This window comes from Penicillium psychrosexuale (genome assembly GCF_028828465.1).
Source record: "Penicillium psychrosexuale strain IBT 29551 chromosome Unknown utg000004l, whole genome shotgun sequence".
Classification (NCBI taxonomy): Eukaryota; Fungi; Ascomycota; class Eurotiomycetes; order Eurotiales; family Aspergillaceae; genus Penicillium; species Penicillium psychrosexuale.
In genome coordinates this window covers 3,304,671-3,326,700 of record NW_026643189.1, presented here as the reverse complement: position 1 = coordinate 3,326,700, position 22,030 = coordinate 3,304,671, and the positions used below count along the sequence as shown (strand labels likewise).

The window sequence follows — 22,030 nt, the reverse complement described above, 5'->3', positions numbered from 1 at the left end:
CGTCCTCCAATCAGCATCGTGAAACCCCTGAGGCAGCCATGGGTGTTAACCTTTGGCCATCACATCGCCTCGACAGTTCTTTGTTACCCATTGCCTTATCCGGCCACGCCACATCCGTCAGCACTCGGTGGGTTGAATGTTTCTTTGTTTGCTGTGCAGTGGACGGTCTCTCGAGGAATTGCTTTCTAACCACGGCGTACTCCGTACTGAATATCCGTGGGTCGCACTTAATCTTTCGCATCTCCCCTCATCTATCTCCCCGGCCTCCCCGAAAAACCCCCCGCGGATTCGCACTTGGGATGAACATGGAGTTTGGCAACCAAAGAACCGCTAGGAAGCGCGAGATCCGAACCCGAGCCCCGACAGCCTGTCAGACCTGTCGGCTGCGGAAGACTCGATGTGACAATACCAGGCCGACCTGTAGCTACTGCGCCGTGCAGGGGATGGAGTGCAACTATCCCGAAACATCGCCACATCAGAACCAGTAAGATAACATGATCGTGTGGAGAGGACAACACACTAAACATTAGCCTTATTCTTAGGGTTGGATTTGATTCGGGGAACCCATCGAACAATGAGGTGCTCCAGCGACTGAATCATATCGCCGGTTTGCTAGAGAATATCAAATCCGAAGGCTCCACCAGCTCGACTCGCTCACTCAAGGAAGGATTCTTTGAGTTGGCCATGCAGAATACTAGCCCCGTAGCTGATTCATTGCCGGGGAGCAATCCATCTAGCACTAGCACCGCTAGTATCGACGACCGGGGAGCTGATAATGATCCCCGAGTCCTTTACATGGCTAGCTCCGGGGAGAATATGCTCCGATGGCCTATTTTCAACAAGGTCATCACCGAAGCCGAGAAACATATCCGATCTTTTTTACTCGACTCGCTGGATAACCAGCCCCGCAGTATGCAGGCACCCCGGCAGGTGGGGATTGGAAGCTTTGTCGATGAGATCCCTAGACTTTGCAGGAAATACTTCCTACTATGCCACCGAAGAAACCCGATAGTCGATCTGGACAGTCTAGACCGTTATGCCAAGGAGGTCACCGTCCAGGGTCTGGGATGGGATGGCCCCTCGTGTCAAGTGGTATGTCAACTCTTTTTTGGAAGTCCCACTTGAACTAAATCATTTCTGTAGCTGTTAGCGTGTGCCTTAGCTTCGTGCACGTCATCGAAGTTTGTTCCCCTAGCGGATGATATGCCAGCGAATCTCGATGCACTCCAAGCACCACCCATGTCAGACGCCAATCTCGATTTGGCTGAGACATATTTCCACGCGGCAAAGCAGAGATTCGGCTTCTTGCACACGTCCCCAACAGATATTCAGTGTTTTCTTCTTGCTGGAAGCTACCACAGACATGCCATACGACCTTTGCAGGCTTGGTTCTGTTATCAGCAGGCATCTTGCAGATTAGAAGTTCGTTTGCGGTCGCTGTGTAGAGAACAGTGGACCGCTGATGACAATTACCATAACCTGGAGTCGAGACTATATTGGTCTTGTATCCAAGCGGAACAGTGGGTTTTTCCTTACCGGACTTTTATATGATCATCAACTAAGTATCGTCAACAGTGAGATGCAGAGCGAGCTCCCTCTCTGGAGCAGTGGTCTTGAAAGCCTGGGATATTCAGATCCGTTCCCTAAATTCTCTCGCAGATCCTCTTCCTCATATGACGAAATGGATGAAGACCAAGATTTTGCAGTCAAGCCAGGCTTTGAGCTGGATGGCACCGAAGAAGAGAAAGGCTGGAAATTCTACATCGGGTCCATCTGTAACCGCCGAACCACTAATGACATAGTGTCTGACATGTGGCGTCAAGGAGAGAAGGGCTGGACCAAAGATATTCCCGGTCTTCTAAGAAAGACAATGGACGCGGAGCGTGTTGTAACGTCATGGTACGACCAAGTCCCCGAACATGACAATGAAAGGACCCCTACTAGCCTTGCTAACTCTTCCAAAAGGTACCAAATCTCAGTATCCGGGATCCAGTCCCAAAAAGATAACCCAGATCTGAGGTTCTTCTTCCGTGGTCGGTACCACATGGCACTAGAGAGGATCTACCGACCAGCGTTCTACCTCGCGATGCACTTCCAGGGGATGCCAGCGTTTATCAGGAAGAACAACGCAATGTGGGCAGAAGTATTCCATCTGGCCCAAAAGGCCATTGACAACTGCGTCACCCTAATACCAAGCTACTGGTATCAATTCCGCCACGAGTGGATCTGGAATGTAGTGCGCGCCAGCTTCGCCTGTGCTGTGCACATCCTCGGGGCTATCTTATATCAGCTCGAAGCATCGAGGGATCCTAGTACGTGGCAGGTACGTTTACCGTCGAATTGGACTGCTTTGGTGAGGCTGTCGATTCGAACGCTGAAGCATTGGTCGTCGGAGTCTACTGATCTAGAGGTTATGGCGTCGACTCTTGAGAGGATGTATCAGGGTACTTGTCGGCTGGCTAATGTGCGCCCGGATCTTCATCTGCTTTAATTGTTGATATGGAAGGGATATTGGATATTGGATATTGGGAAAGGGATACATATAGGGCTTTGTGAACGAACTCATGCGTCCACATAATTATGAGATACTATGCATTGATGATTTCGATTATCTAATTACGAACTGCTTCTGCTTCAATAGATTTGACATATTAACATATCATCATATCAACATACATTATGTAGATATTCAATCCTCCTGGTTCTGTATACAACTTGTTATACTCCGACATCCGCCCCACCACAACTTTTTCCTCTTCACTTCATCCCTTTCCACCTTCCAACCTCTCCAGCTCTCTCCAACCCTCTCAAAATGGAAGAATACAAACCCCCAGCTCTCCCCCCCCCTTCAACAATACCACCCCACCACCAATCCTCCTCACCCAAGGCGCCGAAGCCCACCTCTACAAAACCACCTCCCTCGACCCCTCCATCTCCGCCGCGCTCAAGATCCGCCCATCAAAACCCTACCGCCACCCAATCCTAGACCGTCGACTTACCCGCCAACGGATAATCTCGGAAGCGCGATGCCTTGCGAAACTCATACGGGAGGGCGTGAGCGTCCCAGCGCTCCTAGCCCTGGACTGGGAGGGACACGGCGGCCCCGAAGGCGGGTGGGGCGGCGCCTGGCTAATGATGGAGTGGATTGACGGGCCTGTGGTGCGGGTAGTTCTCGAGCAGTGGGAAGCGTGGATGAAGCACAACGAGGGCTCGCTGGATGAGTCACAGATTGAAAACGAAGAGGCGCGTGTGCGCGGCTTGCTGAGGAAAATGGGCTCGGCCATTGGTGTCCTGCACAAGGCTGGTATTGTGCACGGAGACTTGACGACAAGTAACCTCATGCTGCGCCCGTCTGCGGACGCAGGTGATGCGGTTGAGGGCACTGGAGCGCCCTCTATGGAGGGGGATGTCGTGCTGATTGATTTTGGTCTTGCGTCGCATAGCAATCAGGATGAGGACCGGGCGGTGGATTTGTACGTTTTGGAGCGGGCTATTGGGAGCACGCATCCGCGCTCGGAGCCTTTGCTCGAGGCGCTGATCATGGGTTACCGGGATAGCTACAAGGGGGCTCCTTCCGCGCTGAAGAAGCTTGAGGATGTGCGCTTGAGAGGGCGGAAGAGGAGCATGCTTGGTTAAGCCTCTTGTTTGATTTTAGAGATGGGATGCAACCTCCCCACAACTGCTATGATCGATTTTAAAAAAAAGAAACGCCACGCTTGTCACGACAGATATCTTTATTGACGAAAGAAAAAGCATTTCATGACCGGTCCTTGAGACACGTGCCGACATGAGCCGACGCGAAATACCCCTTGTTCTCGACTACTCCACGATCTTTGATGACTGCTGTGTACTTAACCACCCACTGCGGCTCGACAACGCCCTGGATGCCGTCGTTGGCCTCGGGGGAGGAAGCCAAGATTCCCGCACCACTCTTCTCAGTGGGACCCAGCAGTTCCCGCGTCGTGCCGACAGGAAGAATATCATGGCAGTCGTTATGGGTGAGGAGTTGAATCTGCTCTTGTTTCGCATAGAGAATCAAATGTTTAGGAACGACACAGCAATCCTTAAGATTGATCTGATCGACCGAGGGCTTGACCTTGGTGTGCGGCAGGAACCGGGCCAAGCGTTCGCTGCCGAACTCAGCAACGCCCAGCTGGGCGATCACGCCCTGCTCGTGCAGCGACTCTAGCACGTGCCATGTCTGTACCATACTGTCGAAGTCGTCCGGTTCACCGTTGCTCAGCTCGCTGTCTTCTTCTTCGCTGTCGTCGTCTGCGTCGAACAGGATCCCCGGGAATGAGACGATCAGTAGATCGATAGACTTGACATGTAGCTCCTTCAATACCAGATCAATTGCCTCTCTGGTGTGTGCGCACCGCCTTGATACCGGGATCCCCGGTAGGTAGAATAGTTTCACTGTGATATCATATTGGTCACGGTCCTCTGACAGGCCGGGCTGTGAGAAGTCGATCTCGGGGATATAGAGGCCGTCCTCGGTCTGTAGCGCCCATGAACGTGGATGCGACACGGATTGACCATTTGTGTCGGTGCCGTTGGCCGGTGACGTTTCGGTCTGTTGCGAGGCAAGGAAGTTCGATCGAAGCGAATTGATTAGCTCAACGTTTGATTTCTGCGTTAGAGGCTGGCGAATGACGGATTGCCGCCCAGCTTGCATAATATTCCTATGAGGGTTGAGTGACTGATCGAGGCGCATCGAATGACATCACTTACGAACTGGATAAAATCAGATTCATGATGAACGAATGAGCGAGATCTTAGATATAGAAGTATTGAAATCTAATCGTAAGTGAAGGAGGGTGAAGATGGTCCGAAAGTTGAAAGTTGCAAATTCACCCCGCGGAGAGCCCCTCTCTCCTACGGGCCTGACAAATCCAACGTTCTCCAAGGTTCCTCTACTCTACACTTCACCCATCTAATCTGCAATTACTTCAATCCTTGTCAACCGTCGGATCCCAGTCCGTGGGAGAATAATCTCCCGTATCAAGCAACTTCATATCCTCAGCCTCCAACTCAAAGTCAAAGACATCGACATTCTCGCGAATGCGACTCGGCGTAACAGACTTGGCCAGAGGCACAAATCCCTAACACCAGAACTATTAGCATCCTGATTCTACACCATTTACTCTAAGGAAATCAATCCTACTTACCATCTGCAAACTCCACCGAATCAGAACCTGCGCCGGCGTCTTCCCATACTTCTTCCCGATAGACAGCAACACAGGCTCCTTCAAGCGACTCCCATGCGCAAGAGGCGAGTACGCCTCAACAACAATATTCCTCTTCTTCAACCACTCCACGATATCCGAATGATCCAACCACGGATGCAGCTCATACTGACCGACATCGATCTGGCTAGCCCCGCTACTCTGGATGTGCGCCTCCAGCTCGTCGAGGTGGTGAATACCGAAGTTAGATACACCGATAGATCTCACTTTGCCTGCTCCCTGTGCTTCGACTAGTGCATCCCAGGAACCCAGACGAGCTTTTTTGCCGCCGTAGGGAGCATGGATTAGAATACTGTATATGCACCGGTTAGACTGTAGATTCCAATTCCATGGGGGATATCCGTTTCTGGATTCCCGTGGGAGCTTACAGGTCAAAGTAGTCCTGTGCTGCTTCTTTTAGACTCGAATCAATCGCCCGCTTGGTAGACTCGTAGCCCATTGATTGCGGCGGGATCTTGGTTGTGAAGAAGACCTGCGATCGATCCAGTTTCGAATTCAGAATTGCCCTTCCGCAAGGCCCCTCGTTGTGGTACATGATCGCCGAATCGACCTGGAATCTCTTTAGTACGGTCTTCTTGCGATCTTCCCGGGGAGCGTACATGGCGGAATCCAGCTTTCAGGGCTTCGAGGGTAACCTTCTCGGTCTCGGATGAGGGACTGTCGTTTGGTTAGGAGATTCAAGAGGAAGCATTGGTTCAAACGTACATCATATAGACCTATATTCATACAATGTCAGCTCTGCTCTTGAGACTCATCTTTGTTTGCGGGGTAACTGACCCCGTATCCTAGGATTGGGATCCCATGTCCCGATTGCAGTTGACGCGTTGACTGGAGAGTAAGCTTGGCCATATTGTTGTTGAATTGGATATGCAGAAGACACGATTCAACGTTGTGTGAAGAAGAACGATGAAATCATAGAGTAGTCGGCCATATATGCCGCCTATCTCTAATGACGTATGACTCCAATAACCGGATTATCTATAACTATAAGGGACGATTGATGTAAGATAACACCGATGTCTTTCTAGAGCCATTTTTGGGATGTTTTCTCTTGACGTTATAAATTCTAAAAGTACGGAGAAGTCTGTAATAGTAAAGAACAGGTTTATCACATCCAATGGGTTGTGCAGCACCTCACCGAGGTTATTATATCGGGGCCATGAGATAGATCTAAGGGACATATACTCCGGATTCCTGGTCCTTTTAGCCCTAACTCCGACAATATCTCCAATCCCAGTCATAAGTTGTAGTGTAAAGTTATCATATTCACGAGGTTACCTATTCTGGTTAGTACTATATTTGTCTACAAGCATCCCTGTCCTATAATCTGCCCGCTCTTCTACTTCCCCCCTTTCTTCACGTTAACTTCCCAATTTCCCCGACGTCCGACTTCTGACGTGTTGCCACTGTCTTCAATATGTCAAGCCCGGAAGAAGAGGAATCTGCTCAAGTTCTAGAATGTGAACCCCAGATGAACATTCTTTTCTCGGCTCCCGATTTCACCGTGCCTTCCCCGGACAAGGTCGATGGAATGGTTAACCCCGACAACATTATCTTTAACTGGGGCGGCGTGAGGATAGCGAGAATATCACCCGAAATTGTCGTCAAATTCGGAACCCATGTCACATTGACCGAGGCGAAAAACATGATGTTTGTGAAACAAAAGCAGAAACACTACCAGTGCCGAAAATCTTCGCTTGCTACACTTATGGCCCGATAGACCGAGATATTGGAGACTACGGTAGCCTATTTGATACTTACATCTTCATGACTTTCGAGGAAGGTCAGAGTCTCGATAAAGTCTGGGAATCTTATGATGAGAACACAAAAGCCCATGTTACCAACCAGCTCAAGCAATATTTCTGCGAACTTCGCAAGATCGACGGCAACTACATAGGCTCCGCTGATTCCGGTCCCATTATGGATCCGATCTTTGAGACTTACCACGACAAAGGTTAGCAGTGACTACACCGATATATATACGTATGCTAATACACATGTCTAGGACCCTTTGACTCCGAAGAAGCTTTTAATAACGCAATCGTCGATGCCTATCAATCCAAAGCACCAAGATGTCACATCAAGAGTTTCCTATCCGGTATGCTGTGCCAAAACAAACACCAGATCAAATTCACCCACGGAGACCTACGCCTCCAGAATATCATAGTCAACGATGGATTTGTCAGTGGGATTGTGGATTGGGAGTTTAGTGGCTGGTATCCTGAATACTGGGAATTTTCCAAAGCTCTCTGTCTGGAGGTGGCAAAATGATTGGATTGACTACCTAGTACAGATTCTTCGACCCTATTATGCTGAATATGCGGTTCATTCTTTCTTGACTCAAACATTGTGGTGATCCAAATTCTTGGACAGACTACGGAGTACGGAGTAGAGTATCCATTCAAACCAAAAAGAACATTTGCACTTGCTATAATGTTTTGATAAAAAGCAAAAACATGTATTAAATGTCATGCATTACATGAACATTTCTAAAATCCAACAACCCCTCTCTATGTATGCAGATACAAATCTTCAAACCAGCCAACTAGTTCTTTATTTGCAGCTCCTTCTGAGCCTCTGCCTCCACTTGTTCTTGCAACTTACGGTCCGCCTCGCGCTTAAGCTGGTCGGGACGACGAAGAGCAATGTCCTTAGGACGGAAATCACTGAACAGGTGCTTGAGAACGTTCTCAATCAACCAGCAGCCACCGTAGTCGAAGATCATCAGCACGGTCAGAGTCACCTTGAACTCATTGGTGAAGGGTACGAGGCGCAGCTTCTCATTTAGCTCGGGGATGAATTCGGTGGCGCAGGAGAATGCAACACCCGATGCGGCAATGAGACCCCAGTACATGCCCTTGTTCTCGCGGATTGACTCGCGGAAAGGACGGCCTTGGTAGTTGATCGAGAAAGTGGAGATTTGCTGGATCAACTGCAAAAGGTAGATGGCACTGTTCAGGAGGGAAGGCTCAAACTCGCCCTCGAGATCGATATTGGAATCTCTCCTATCAGTTGTGTTAGCCATGAGGTGAGATGAATTAGAGGAAGGTTCAACGTACGGCTCGTGCTTATAGACATAGTTGGAGAGGTAGATCAGAGTCACGATGTGAATGGCAAACTGTCCAAGAACAGATCCAATGATGTAGACGTTAAAGATATTCGGCTGCGGGCGCTCCTTAGACAGACCCTCGACAGACTTCACATTAAAACATTAGTAAAGCAAATTGTGAACGCGGAGAAGTACGACATACCTTGGCGCGGGAAATAGAAAGGAAGCAGACACTCATCAGCATACCGCTGATGGTGACCTGTCCATCACCGAACTTAATACCCTCCAAATAGATGACACTCAGACTGTACGCACTGATCAAGCAGTTCAAAGCAAGAATCTTGTACATCTGAATAGTCGCAACCAGGGTGCAACGACCTTGACGAAGAATATTCGGGATAGCAATAACGTTGGCCAACTTGCTAGTGAAGGGAGCAGCGACTGATGCATCACCCAACTTGATAGTGGGAGGCTCACTTTCATCCAGCTCCTGTTCCATCAAAGAAGATGTAAGCTTGTCTGCAAGGCCAGCTGCGGCAGCCTGGGCCTTCTGCTGTTTCTGCTGCTGGGGGGTCAAGTTCGATAGCTGCAAGGCCTGAGCGCCAGGAGATGTGATGGTTGGGATAGCCTCGGGGGTTCCGCCGGCAGCGGTGATCGCGGCACCCTTGCGCTGCGACTCCCGCTCCATGGCTTTCTCGTAGTTTGGGTTGGAAGGACCAGGGGGATACAGGTGAGCGATTTGAACAGGGACTGGAGGGGCGGGTTGGTTGAATCTTTGCATCATGCTAACCTGCTTCTCGTACAGCTCCTTCATCTTAGTGGTCCGATAGTGTTCAGCGATCTTGGTTAGATCGTCTGGCGAGCCGTTCAGAAGCGCGACACCGACGTGAGCCTGCTTCAGAGCGCCGACATCGTTGGTACCATCACCGCACATCAGGGTGGTGTATCCAGCGTCCTTAAGACCAAGAAGAATGTCTTCCTTTTGCTTAGGAGACACACGAGCATAAACCCAAGTGTGACGGAGCAGAACAGGGAGAGCCTGCTGGCCCTTGAACTTTGCGAGAGCATATCCAGTGATACAGATGTCCTTAGTCTTCAGGATCTCCGGGTCCAGGGGCTTAGTGGGGTCGACGTCGATATTGAGCTTATCATCAATGGTGCGCCAGACAATCCTGGTTCCAGAGTTGTCATGCTCAGGAGCATCAAGGATGAGAACTTCACGATCAACAATCTCAACCTTGCGTGCGACATGGACAGCAGTCAATGGGTTATCACCAGTGATCATAACAACACGGTGGCTGCTCTCATTTAGCATACGGACAGATTTGATAGCATCATCCTTCAAGGGGCACTGCAGGACAAGGAAACCGGCAAAAATTAGCTCGGATTCGATCTCTTCGCGGACGTAGTTGTTCACGCGGCCCTGAGAAAGTTCAGTTTCGGATGAAAGATACTTGTAGGCAAGAGCCAGCACACGGGCACCATTGCGGGTGAAGTGCTTGTAGGTTTCCTCGTAGTTGGGAGGTGTGTTGACCAGCATAGTGTTGATGGTCTCTGGGGCACCCTTGACACCCACAAATGTGGACTTGATCTTCTTGGAAGTCTTGCGGTCATTGGTAGTAATGGTCGCGATGGTACTCTGGCGTTTCAGAACCGAGGAGAACTGGAATCTTCTCTTGATTTGAACGGATTCGACGTTGCGACCGGCGACAACGGGGGTGTTGCCCTTGGAAGACAGAGTATCGTTATTTCCCAGAGTCCAGCCAAGCCATTCCAATGTAGCCTTTTCCATAGGGTCACCGACGACCTCACCCTCATCCAGCTTCACCAATGCGTGAGCACTGGCGAGAACGAGAGTGGTGTTGGGTCCAGCAGCAGAGGGATTGGCCAATTCGGTCTGAGCACCATCAGCTTCAACCTTCGAACCAGCCTCACCTAAACCGAGTCCAGCAATACCATCAACGACAAGGTCCTCTCCAGTCAGGGTTCCGGTCTTGTCAAAGCAAGCGATGTCAACACGACCGGCGAAGGGGATACGGAAAGGCTCGGTGCAGAAAATGGCATACTTGCTCAAAGCAGCAAGACTAGTGTTTACAGCCAAGCTCAATTCCATAGGCAATTCGGGAGGAACAACACTAGTGATGATGAGGACACAGTCGAGCAGAAGCTTGGAGCGTTTGCGGTCCTGGATCACACCCTCTTGCCACACGTACCACGAAGCGGCAATTGCGAAAATCAGGAGGAAGAGGATGAACAACAGAGCTTCAACATTGTTGGCAGAGACACGTTCAGTTGAGTAGATCATGGTCCGGACGAGGCTACCCTGGCTAGTTTCGAAACCAGTCTTAACAACCACACCCAAAGCACCATTGTCTGGGGGCATGGTAACGTTGTTGGACAAGTTCTTCAAGTCCGAGTCGGCAGTGAGATTAGGGTGAGTAACTTGAAGGACCTTGGTACCTCCATGCACAAACGAGAGCTTATCCAATCCTTCCGGCTCAATCAAGTCACCGCCAGGACGGAGCTGGACAGAGTCTTTCAGCAGAGGTGTGCTCTCGCCAGAAAGCATAGCCTCGTTTACAATGACACTGCCTTCGACCAGAAGAATATCACACGCAACGCCGCTGTCCTCCTTGGTGCGGTTCACTGACATGAGGTCACCGGGAAGAAGCTTATCACTAGTGATCTCTTGCCATTTCCGTTCACGATACACCCAGACATCGTAAGGCTTAATGCTCATTCCACGGAACTCGCTCAAGGTCCTCTGGCGCTGCCACACAACGGTACTCTCAAACATAACGAGCATGAAGAGCGTGAAGAGCGAGTAGTACCAATATTCATCCAACATCCACAATCCAACACAGAAAATCTGGAAGACGAAGAACGGCGCGACAGCATGCTCCTGGAAGAGTTCAAGGAAACCGGGAACCGGGATATCAAAGGTGTTATCGCCATAGTGGTTGTAGACGCGGTCAATCTCGGCCTTCGACGTGAAGCCCTCGCTCAGCTGGAAAGTCTCAAGGGCGGGCTTTGGTTCGGCGTCAAGGACATAAGACAAGGGTGCGAAGGTACGAGTCTCAGGGTAAAAGAGAAAGCGGCGCTTCTGGAAGAGGAATGAAAGTGTCTTCTTCGTGCCGGTGTTCTCATTAATCAATTTGCAGATCTCGGCAGAGCCAGCGTTAGTGATGGGAACCACTTTGATAAGCCGGGCAGTATCGATGGACTTGGCTCGAATGGTAGTGAATAGAGTGTTTATATCAATGTTCCACTTGGTCATCAACCAAAAGAGCGACTGGATTGTGATGATAGACCCCGCGAACACGAAGGTCCATTCCTGTCCCTGAATATATGTATCATAGCGCTCGGGGGAGAGGTAGAAGGCGAAGAACACGGGCCAGATGATTATGAAAGGCCAGACGTATGTGTGTAATTGCCAAGGGATCGGGTTATGCAACGAAGCAGTATGGATCTGAGGATCGTCCACGAGCTTTGCCCTGTATACTGTTAGCTGTAGCCGCAAAGAATCGGGGGGAGCTTCTGGTAACGTACATGGTGGCAATCTAGTGACCGCGGTCAGAGTCTAACAAGCTGAAAATTAAAGACTCATACGAATTCCGAAAGCAATGATAGTATCCAATCGAGGAAATGCCCAGATTTGTTGATGAAGCCACCTTCCACCTTACAATTTTTGGTTCCAGAGGATTCGCCGCTCGACGCGCTATCATTATGTCAGCCTGCCCCGACCGACGCAGGCTCATATAGCACTTTACCGCTGCTCTCTACAACAGCCCGGCCGGGCTAGCTCAATCGGTAGAGCGTAAGACTCTTAATCTTAAGGCTGCGGGTTCGACCCCCGCGTTCGGCTATTCCTAAAACCAAACCTGAGATTTCTTTTTTACTCTTTTCTTTTGCTCATCGTTATTAGTTGGTTAATATGTAGGGAGTACAACGTATGAACTTTTTTTTAAGAGAAGGGATGTGGAAGATGATGTCTGAATATAGACTTTGTGAAAACGTATATGCTTGTATCAAGACATATTAAGGGATCACCCTCAATCTAATATAGAGTACATAATGTCCCACTGTCATTCTCTGCTTCCGTTTTTAGCATGTCGATATATGTAACTCGTTTTGGGCCTTTCTAGCTTGCTCCATCCGCCTTCTTGTCCATCACCTCCCGATTCAACTCCTTCACCATCTCCGTCAACATTCTAACCTGCTCTTTCAGCTCCCTGAGTTCATATGTACAATTATCAAGCTTGATATCCGGCATGGACTCCACGACCTGCTCTTTCCAAGTATCATCAAGATCAAAGTTGACCTCTGTGGCCACATGCTCCCATTCCTGAGCATATTCATCGTCTGCTTCGCCATGGCGTCGATTCCATTGAATCTGGCGTGCCCGACTGGTCTCAACCCAGGCCGCAAAGATAAGCAGAGGCGAATAGATCACACCCATTACAAATTCATTCAGCTTTGCGTATGCGTTCCGCGAAAGCCACCATTCGAATGGGGCTATTAGAAACAGAATCTCAATGAGATTGAATGCTAGTATCCAGATTAAGTTAGCCACACGTGTGCCATCGAAGTGGAAAAAATACGTACGCGGGATGAAGACATTTTCATCTGGGGCGCGGATGAACTGCATGGTTTTCTGCGCAAAGATGGCCATGTATTCGTCCGTGGCATTTCCCGAGATATCTTCATATGCGCTGTTGTACAAGGCAATGAGAATATTCAACAAAACTGATAATTGTCAACAGAATTCCAAATAAGCCGGACGCAAACTTACCAGTCATGACAATGAAGTTGAAAACATAGTAGAGGATGATGCCAAAGGGAAATGCAAACTCCTGGAAAGTGTCGAACTCAGGACTCTGCATGATACTGTTCACCATTCCCTGGAGAATGTTTCGGTGAAGGGGATAGTCGTCATCCACTTGGGCCATGCCGACGAAGGCCTGGAAGAAACCAGCCATCACCACAAATAGAAGAGCAAAGAATATCAAGCTCTCCTTCATCATGACCCGAAGGACCACAAACATAGCACCGAAGAAGCGGACCGAGTCAAGGTATAGCATCATGCGCATCCAGAACATAGGGCCCGCAAATGCCAAGAAGTTATAGCTGAGCTCGTTGTATAGCCGCCTTTGTTCATCGTTGGCAGATGTTGAGTGTGCCAAGGCAATAAACCGCATGGCAAGTGACACGATCAGGATAGTGTAGAGGGTTGAGTTGAAGGCATTCCAGAATTCGAGGTAATTCCATCCAACCTTCCAAAACTTGAGCCCTTCGTCGCAGATGAACGCAACAGTCATACCGTAAAGAATGCCCTCAGCCACATCCACGTCACCGGTTGGGTTCACGGTATTGATGACCGCCGTATAAACCGCAAGGTAAACCAAAGAAAACAAAATTTGGCAGACATTCTGATACAGAGGAGTTCGCATCCGGTCAGGATGGAAATGAACCCAATAGTTAGTGTTAGCCTTCTCGCTGTATTCGACAAAGTTAGTTGGGTTGCCCTCTTCCTGACAGATCCAACCCCTCCACAGGTACAGGATACATCTCTGGTACGGGGCAGAGCTGATGATTTTCAAGGCGTGGAGATCTACCGATCGTTCAATGACATTGGCGGGATCAGTCTCTACTCCTTCACTGAAGATGGAGTACCGCTTGAGCAAGATATCCTTCAGCACGTAATCTTGGTCCGGCTCCGATTCGATTCTGTCCAAAGTAGTGAGTAAATAGCAGAAACCCCAGAATATCAAAGGGATATTACATGCGCTTGGCGATGACCTCGCAAGCCACAGCCCGAACCTCGTGAAGATCGGAATCCCAGAGCTCGACGGAGGCTTGAATCTTGAACCATCGCAGACAAACTAAAAGACAATAAACAACGCATGCTTTGTATTCATCTCCCCCAGCCTTCATGGCTGTCGCAACCACATCGTCCGTGATGATGCGGCTATTTGGGTCGGTCAAGAATTTATCCTTCACTTCGCATGAGACAACCTGCTCAATTTGATATTTCAACCGAAGAGCAACTTTGGCAAGTTCCTTTGAAGCACCAGAGGCGTGAGGCTCATCAGCAGCATAGGCAGGTAGCACTGTGACTTGTTAGCACATTGCGGTGCCGATTGTTTAGAAATGACGTACGTCGACGACGTTCCACCTGGATGCGATGCCGCGTCCTGCCAGGATCGGCGGTAAAGAGATTCCTCCAATGTCCCATATCGCGTAGAATATGCAAAAATAAATGGCCACAACAAGAGTGCAAAGACTAGAAAGGGGAGAGTTCGGCTCACCGAGTTTCTAGCTTGAGGGGCCACCAATGATGATCGGCGGTAGATAAACTTCAGCTCCCCGCCAAGTAATGGGCACTGGGTCTGAATTCGTAAGGAGGCGAATGTATCTCTATATGTTGGTAAATATGTAGTCTTTACAGGGGTACGAATTGCATTTAAAAGCATGACTGGCATTGAACGTCTTGGTTGCATCGCAAACATTATGTGCATTAGAACTTGCACCCTGTGCGAATCCAGCGTCTTTGACAGACGGTGGGCACGAGGGTTTCGACCGCAATTGGCATGCAGCGCATGCACAGGCGTGGATAAATCATCCCCAGACCCGAAGTTCAGGCGACTGCACTGGCTAAAGGGCGAGTTCTGACTGTAATCCTGCCCATTAGCACATTGAGCCATCGAGCCTTTCTCCGATATGTGCAAGCTTTTTTCTATCCATTTTCGCCCAACTCCCCTCTAGCGGTGATCTCCGCTTTGTATTCCAGCGCATGACCGCCGTATGCCCCTCGACTCGGAGTTATGACCCATAACTTACTCAGGAACACCCTCATCACTTTCAGAGTCTTCATCTCCGCTGACCTGGGTGTTCTCACGCTCGCGCTTCTCCATAAGCTCCTGCAGGATCGCATCATCGTGCTCAGTGACAGCCTTGGGTGCCATCTTCACGGTGCAGCTACCGCCGTTCGCCTTGATACGCTCTTCGATTTTCACAATGGCCGCCTCGAGCAACTTAACGCCTAGGGTCTTGTCGAGACATTGGCTGGCCAGGACGTAAAGAGGAGGAGCCACCAGTCTGACCTTGATCTGGTTCTCGGGGGTGTTGTCGGCCTCAGCGGTACGGAGGGCATCCTTGACGGCATCGATTCCATCGTAGCCGAAGCAGGTAACCTCGATATCGGCACGGACCTTGGTAGGGTGGGGGGTCAGCTTGCTGCTGATGTATTGCTGCAGCTCGCTCTTGACGGCATCGCTAGGGAAGGTGATCTCATCCCAGACGTTGGGGTTCCTGAAAACAACTGTCAGAGGAATTTGATCATATCACGAGACAAAAAGAACGAAAACCTACGTAATGGAGATCTTGAAAGCATCGTGCGCATGTCCGTATTTCTGGTTCAAAGGCCACCCGATGTTCTCGTATAGGGTCTCGAGGGGGGTCTGGGTCGCCTCAGCAACGTGGCGCATGATAGAGTGCACTGCCTTGCTCTTGTTGTAACGTTCCTCGCACTTGATAACATCCTCGGGGGAGACACGTCGCTTCGACAGATCAATGTAACCTTTAAGTTGACAAGTTAGTTCTCAGGTTCTTCCAGGCAAATAATGTATCCTTGCCTTTCTCCTTGTCGACACGAAGCACGATGACGACCTCGTTGCGCCCAATGCGGATGAGCTTTTGGATACTGCGAATACGTCTGCGGGAGAGTTCTGAGAGGAGGATCATGCCATCGATATTGTCGTATTCAAGCAGCTTCACGTATGCGCCCATCTCGGCGATCTAGCTCGTTCACACAAATAGTCAGTCCCTGTCGCTTTGATCTCTTAGGGCATTATTCAGTTTATTCATACCTGCTTGACATTCACCATGACGAAGCTGTCCACCTCCGGGTACTTGTCCTCATAGAACCGACAATTTGTTAAAGACATCTTGGCGGGGTTCTGTTTTTTTTCCTCGGGGAAATCTTAGGTACGAACAAGACGGATTTGACGGCACAATCGAGAGATCGATCTAGTGGCCAACAGTATATGCGTGATCGTAAAGTCGGAGATACAGGAGCGCAGATGAGAGAAGTAACGCGAATGAGGCACAATCTATCTCTTTGTGGCGGACTTCAAAACCCACATTGACCTGATCGGTCACGGGACTAAAAGGCACGTGGTTATGTAATTATTTCACCGCCTTCCACACTTGGAATATTTGGTCCTCCGTATGGTGTATGCTCGGTTTATATCGTAAATTAGGTAACTATTTAGCTATTGAAAAGAAAAAGCATCAGCCCAAGACCAGCCTAGCGATCCTTGTGCGCAGTTCTCATGCTGGTTTTCTGGTTGCTGTCTAGCTTGCTCATAATTTTGCGCTTCTTTTCTTCGTCAATCTTTTTGGGGCGCTTCTTGGTCTTCATCTTTCCCCTGCCCTTGGTGTGGAACTAGTGACTGAGTTGTATGAAGGCTTCCTTTTGGTACATCTTGATGAACTTGTTCATATACCGCAGTTGGACGTCGGGCTTGTATTCGCGGTTCAACACGTCGGCTATATAACGTACTCCCTGCTGGTCACAGCTTGCTCCTCGCTTCATCTCCTCTGTCGACTTTCAAAACGACAGGATCAATTTGTTCGATTGCACGGTTCATGATAGAGTTTACACGGAGTTTTTCTCTTCCCCGTGGTGCTTTCGGCTTAGCTTGCATGAATGCAAATGACACCACTGGTGAGGTGGCAGTTCGTGCATAAACTAACCAGCCCAGCCAGCTCCAGTGGTAATGGTATCATCCTCATTGCAAATTGCAGTGCGGTACTTGAATTCATCAAGCTCTGGTAGGGGACTGGCTAGCTGTAAAGTTTGGACTGGCTCCGAGGTCTAGATGGAATTTAGGACGCTGACATGCGATGTGATAAGGTAGAAAGGTGGTATCATAGTAAAGAACATATAAATATACTTGCAGGAGCATAGGCTTAGTTTTTGTCAAATTGTTATAAGAGAAACCCGTATACAGTTCGTTACAAGTTATAGAGTGAATATATCACCTGACCATATCTCTTGGCTGACACATCAGTCAATTGCGTCAACGGAAATCGAGGGCAAGATGGGCACATTCGGCACTCGATGTCCGGCACTCGATGGCATCCGACATTTCTACGAATCAGGGAGTTTCTTTTGATTATGCTGACCATGCCTTTTCCCTTCATTGCACAGTCATTCTCCGAGGATCTGCGTTGAATTAACGATAACAGTCCTCGGGTTGCTTTCCCCGCTTATCGGTTCCTTAGCGCCGTTGGCCCTTGCCTTAACCGACACAAACAGTTCGGGCTGGTCCCAATTTCGAATTGCCTTAGTCTTTGATCTCTATGACCAGCATTTATGGCGGGCTACTTCGTGCTTAACTCTTAAATATAAAACACCTCTTTCCAGATCATGTCTGAGACAGGTTCATTACTCCCTGGGGAGTTTGACGGACTCGGACGTCCGACTCTACGAGACCGCATTGTCGACGCTTTCCGTTCGTCACCTCCAACCGGTCTTGGGATCTCGACAAATTCAAGCCATGACAATAACACGGCACATGATAGCCAAACTGGTACCGGGGCTCCGAGCGAACCAGACGTGAGAACTCGACTTCTCGAATCATACCTCCAGCCTGATCCTGCGTGCGGCGAAAGGCGCTGCAGCCATGGCACGTTCTCGCCGCGGATAGAAGATACAGGAAGAGACTCATACATCGGGGGGCCGGGCGCATTTGGATATAACGGACATGAATTGGCGGACGGCGCTGCCGGTCGCCCTAGAGGTATAGTAGACCACGAGTCGGTCTCAGATTCAGAGACTCCACAGTTGAAATCATCGTTCACTTTTCCAATAAACGACACGAATAAACAGTAGGTCGTATCTTACTCTTATACTGCGAGCACTTTCGTAGCCTGCCTCAAGATTGGTAACTGACGAATCGATGACAGATACATATCCTATTATATTCCTTTTTTCAATTGGATTGGACAATATCATTGGTCATTCCTGCGCGGAGATCTCATGGCTGCGTTGACCGTGGCATCCATCTACATCCCGATGGCCCTCTCTTTGGCCTCCAATCTTGCACACGCACCACCCATCAGCGGCCTCTACTCTTTCGTGATCCACCCCTTGATTTATGCCATCTTGGGAAGCTGCCCTCTCTTGGTAGTTGGGCCGGAGGCCGCAGGTTCCTTGCTAACGGGTGCTATTGTCAAAGCCAGTGTCATGCAAGGAAGCTCAGGCGAGGACGACCCTACAGAAATCGCTCTTGTTGTAGGAGTGGCCACTGCCTTGTCCGGCGCCATGATACTCATTGCCGGACTGACCCGCCTAGGATTCTTGGACAATGTGCTCAGTCGACCATTCTTGAGGGGGTTCATCACTGCCATCGGCTTTGTGATTTTTGTGGACCAGCTTATCCCAGAATTGGGTCTGGCCGAGCTTGCCAAAGAAACCCGTGTCAGCCATGGCACCAGTGTTGAAAAACTGATTTTCATTTTTCGATACGCTCGAGAGTGCCATGGACTAACTGCCATCGTTTCGATCGTCAGCTTTTCTGTCATCATGGTGTTCAGGTGCGTACCGTATCCCCGGGTTTATATCCACCATACTGATCCTCCGCAGAACTTTGAAAAAGATGCTTGTGCCTCGTATTCCCCAAGTAATTTATTTCCCAGACCGCTTCCTGGTTGTTGCCCTGTCAGCGGTTCTGGCTTGGCACCTCGACTGGGAATCTAAAGGGCTCGAAATTCTTGGACCTACAGAAGTCGGCTCTGGAGGACTATTCGCTTTCACTTGGCCTTTCCAGCTTGCATATATGAAGCATGTACGCACGGCATTGAGCAAATCCTTTATTATCGCGCTCCTTGGCTTCTTTGAGTCATCTGTTGCGGCCAAGGGCCTGGGCGAAGGCAGTTCTGATGGTATCAAGGGAATGCACATAAGTGCCAATCGTGAGATGGTTGCACTAGGCGCTGCCAATGTCATCGGAGGCTGTTTCTCGGCTTTGCCTGCTTTTGGCGGATACGGGCGAAGCAAGCTTAGCTCGCAGACAGGAGCACGGTCACCTATGACTAGTGTTTTCCTCAGTATCATTACATTCACATGTGTCATGGTGCTTTTGCCTTATCTCTACTACCTCCCGGTTCGTCCCTCTCGAATATATACCACACACGTGTGCTTTCCCAAGTGCTGACCATTCTAATTTCCCAATAGAAAGCAGTCCTGTGCTCGATGATCTCCGTGGTAGCCTTCACTCTTGTGGAAGAATGCCCGCATGACCTAATCTTCTTCTTCCGCCTGCGGGGCTGGTCAGAGCTTGTTCTCATGTTCCTCATCTTCACAACAACAATATTCTACTCCTTAGAACTAGGCATGGCGATGGGAATGGGCCTGTCAGTGCTAATCCTCATTCGACATGCAACCGCCCCCCGCATCCAGATCCTGGGCAAGGTCCTCGGCGGCACAACCGCGCGTTTCGACAACGCCGAGCTCCACCCGGAAAACGTGGAGCTAATCGAAGGCGCCCTGATCGTCAAGATCCCCGAGCCCCTGACTTTTGCCAACACAGGTGATCTCAAGAATCGTTTGCGACGTCTGGAACTCTACGGCTCTACTCATGCTCACCCTTCCCTGCCGCGCATGCGTGCTCCGGAACACAATAAGAATATCATTTTCGATGTTCATGGCGTTACGAGTATCGACGGGTCCGGTACACAGGTTCTTTCGGAAATTGTACAAGCGTACACAGAGCAACGCGTCAGAGTGTTCTTCTCCCGTTTGCCCAATAGGAGTGTGTTCCGCATGTTTGAGCTGAGTGGGATTGTTGAGACATGTGGTGGATTGAGTCATTTCGTCCCTAGTGTTGATGAGGCGCTGCGGTTGGCGGAATCTGAGAACCAGACACAGGAGATATAGTGTCTACCTTGCTAGAATTGGTGACATGTGTTTGGGTACAGTTTGGATATATTGTACAGACATATTGCTCTCGATCATCTAAAATATAATTAAACTGTTATACTACTTGACATTTTGTCAAGTGCAACACCTATCCATGAGCAATTACTTATTTTCCAATAACGAGCCTTGCTTTTCTGGAGTTCAATGGGAATTGAAATAAACCCTTCATGCTCTGGTATGCACCATGATCAGGAGACCTGATTGTGCCATCTTGGCAATGAAAGCCTCAATTGCAGCATCCGCAGTACGTACCAGAGTGATGAAACACTAGGTTAAAGCCTGACTAGCAGCTGCAATTTAGCCGTCCCGGTTTGCACTTGGTTGTGAGTCGGCGACGAGTCCAGCGGATTGAATTGAACAGCTTTAAGAGCAAAGCTATAAGCACCGTGAATCCAGGCAGGGGATACCGGTGGGTTTGCACTCGCTCCTTCAGAGCTCCAAAGATATTGAAATATGTCCCAGTTTCACACTGGCACAGAAAAACACCCAGAGGCTCACGTAGCCGAATGATCCTCCACAACAGCCTTCCGGATCACCTCGAGCAGAAGCGTTTCCGCCGCCTCCGAAACAAGTTCATTCTTGTCGCCTCGAACTCGAGCGCCCTCATCCCCATCCCCATCCCCATCCCCATCCCCAGCATCCCTATCAGCAGCCACAACCAGCTTCACACGTCCTTCGCCACCCAAAACGAAAGCAGCACATGCAACCTTCGATAGTCGCACATGCTGCTTAGCAACCTGGTCCGAAGACGACCCATCCAGATCCAGCTTCATAGCAAGATGCGTCTCCAGATACGAAGTAAGATTGGCGATGAAAGGACTGCGCAGTTTATGCTGAAGACTGCGTGATTCCGGCGCCGACTGCCCAGACTGATCGCGCAGAAAGTCCGCTAGTGAAGCGCGCGTGATGCTAACATTGAGGGATCTCAGCGCTGGTGCGATCGACGGTGAAAAGGAGAGTGTGAGCTGTAACTCTTTGATAATATCTTCGACTGGGTCGCTTGTACTTGTCCGTTGAGTGCGCAGGGTGTCGACGTATGTCTCCAGACCCGCGCATAGAAAGCTCGACGGCAGTCGGAGTGGCGAGCAGTAGGTGTCGAAATTGGTAGATAGGAAGGTGAGGAATGTCTGCCGGAGCGCAGTTGGGAATCGGGTTAGGAGGAGAGGGAGGGATGTGGATCCCGTGCGCTGCTTTGGTGGTGATTTTGAGTCTGCGAGCAAAGCTGCTTTGTAGACGATGTTTTCATATTCTAGTGTTACTAGAATTCCAGGAAATGTGATACTCTCTGATCTGCTTGGCGCTTCGTCGCGCGATGATTGAGAGGAGATTGGCTGCCATAGACAATTTTTTAGGGCGCCTGTTTTGGAAAGCGCGTCGTCGTCTGCTGCGCTAGTGCTTGTATGAATACCAGCGAGGACGTCACCTGTGAGATGGTCGCGTAGACGCGTTGCATATGTTTCCAACGCGACCTGGTTGTCTAGGAGGGCTTTATAGTCCTTCCCATGATGGAGAGGGGAGAGACGGTGGATGGTCCAAGAAGTGTTGAACAACTGTCGTTTGTCTGCTTGTTCCATGGCAGCCAACGCGCGAGTTTGCAATAAACTCGGCTTGTTATTATGCTACAATTGAAACATATCGTCGTCGAGGAAGATTGATATGCGGATATACACGACGCGTGCCGGTTGCAAACAAAGCAAACATCTATCAATTCCCTAACTGCCAGTACGTTTCTTTGAATTTGAGAAGAGA

General features: G+C 49.6%; 8 protein-coding genes across 8 annotated transcripts; 3 read left to right on the top strand and 5 right to left on the bottom strand.

The window, feature by feature from the left end:
• Positions 1–305: 305 nt before the first annotated feature.
• On the top strand, positions 306–3,636 carry bud32 (serine/threonine protein kinase BUD32; the record flags this gene model as incomplete). The annotated part of the gene is made up of 6 exons (XM_057188032.1): positions 306–484; positions 543–1,092; positions 1,144–1,520; positions 1,576–1,899; positions 1,966–2,436; positions 2,793–3,636. 6 exons carry the CDS (start codon positions 306–308, stop codon positions 3,634–3,636), a joined length of 2,745 nt encoding a protein of 914 aa, XP_057039735.1.
• Positions 3,637–3,757: 121 nt separating this feature from the next.
• N7518_007104 (putative gamma-cysteine synthetase regulatory subunit) lies at positions 3,758–4,754 on the bottom strand (the record flags this gene model as incomplete). Its single annotated transcript, XM_057188031.1, has 2 exons — positions 3,758–4,682; positions 4,732–4,754. 2 exons carry the CDS (start codon positions 4,752–4,754, stop codon positions 3,758–3,760), a joined length of 948 nt encoding a protein of 315 aa, XP_057039734.1.
• Positions 4,755–4,949: 195 nt separating this feature from the next.
• Positions 4,950–6,095, bottom strand: N7518_007103 (aldo/keto reductase family protein; the record flags this gene model as incomplete). Its single annotated transcript, XM_057188030.1, has 6 exons — positions 4,950–5,102; positions 5,169–5,538; positions 5,615–5,796; positions 5,846–5,903; positions 5,952–5,962; positions 6,024–6,095. 6 exons carry the CDS (start codon positions 6,093–6,095, stop codon positions 4,950–4,952), a joined length of 846 nt encoding a protein of 281 aa, XP_057039733.1.
• Positions 6,096–6,663: 568 nt separating this feature from the next.
• On the top strand, positions 6,664–7,517 carry N7518_007102 (uncharacterized protein; the record flags this gene model as incomplete). The annotated part of the gene is made up of 3 exons (XM_057188029.1): positions 6,664–6,896; positions 6,992–7,200; positions 7,252–7,517. 3 exons carry the CDS (start codon positions 6,664–6,666, stop codon positions 7,515–7,517), a joined length of 708 nt encoding a protein of 235 aa, XP_057039732.1.
• A 274-nt stretch (positions 7,518–7,791) lies between these two features.
• N7518_007101 (cation-transporting P-type ATPase family protein) lies at positions 7,792–14,530 on the bottom strand (the record flags this gene model as incomplete). Its single annotated transcript, XM_057188028.1, has 9 exons — positions 7,792–8,251; positions 8,306–8,442; positions 8,498–11,875; positions 11,905–11,973; positions 12,470–12,843; positions 12,901–13,041; positions 13,088–14,022; positions 14,078–14,405; positions 14,455–14,530. 9 exons carry the CDS (start codon positions 14,528–14,530, stop codon positions 7,792–7,794), a joined length of 5,898 nt encoding a protein of 1,965 aa, XP_057039731.1.
• Positions 14,531–15,131: 601 nt separating this feature from the next.
• Positions 15,132–16,241, bottom strand: N7518_007100 (translation initiation factor eIF2 subunit alpha; the record flags this gene model as incomplete). The annotated part of the gene is made up of 4 exons (XM_057188027.1): positions 15,132–15,606; positions 15,667–15,874; positions 15,930–16,092; positions 16,164–16,241. 4 exons carry the CDS (start codon positions 16,239–16,241, stop codon positions 15,132–15,134), a joined length of 924 nt encoding a protein of 307 aa, XP_057039730.1.
• Positions 16,242–17,728: 1,487 nt separating this feature from the next.
• N7518_007099 (SulP family inorganic anion transporter) lies at positions 17,729–20,239 on the top strand (the record flags this gene model as incomplete). Its single annotated transcript, XM_057188026.1, has 4 exons — positions 17,729–18,189; positions 18,268–18,897; positions 18,947–19,466; positions 19,538–20,239. 4 exons carry the CDS (start codon positions 17,729–17,731, stop codon positions 20,237–20,239), a joined length of 2,313 nt encoding a protein of 770 aa, XP_057039729.1.
• Positions 20,240–20,775: 536 nt separating this feature from the next.
• Positions 20,776–21,855, bottom strand: N7518_007098 (uncharacterized protein; the record flags this gene model as incomplete). Its single annotated transcript, XM_057188025.1, has 1 exon — positions 20,776–21,855. One exon carries the CDS (start codon positions 21,853–21,855, stop codon positions 20,776–20,778), a length of 1,080 nt encoding a protein of 359 aa, XP_057039728.1.
• Between the last annotated feature and the right edge of the window lie 175 nt (positions 21,856–22,030).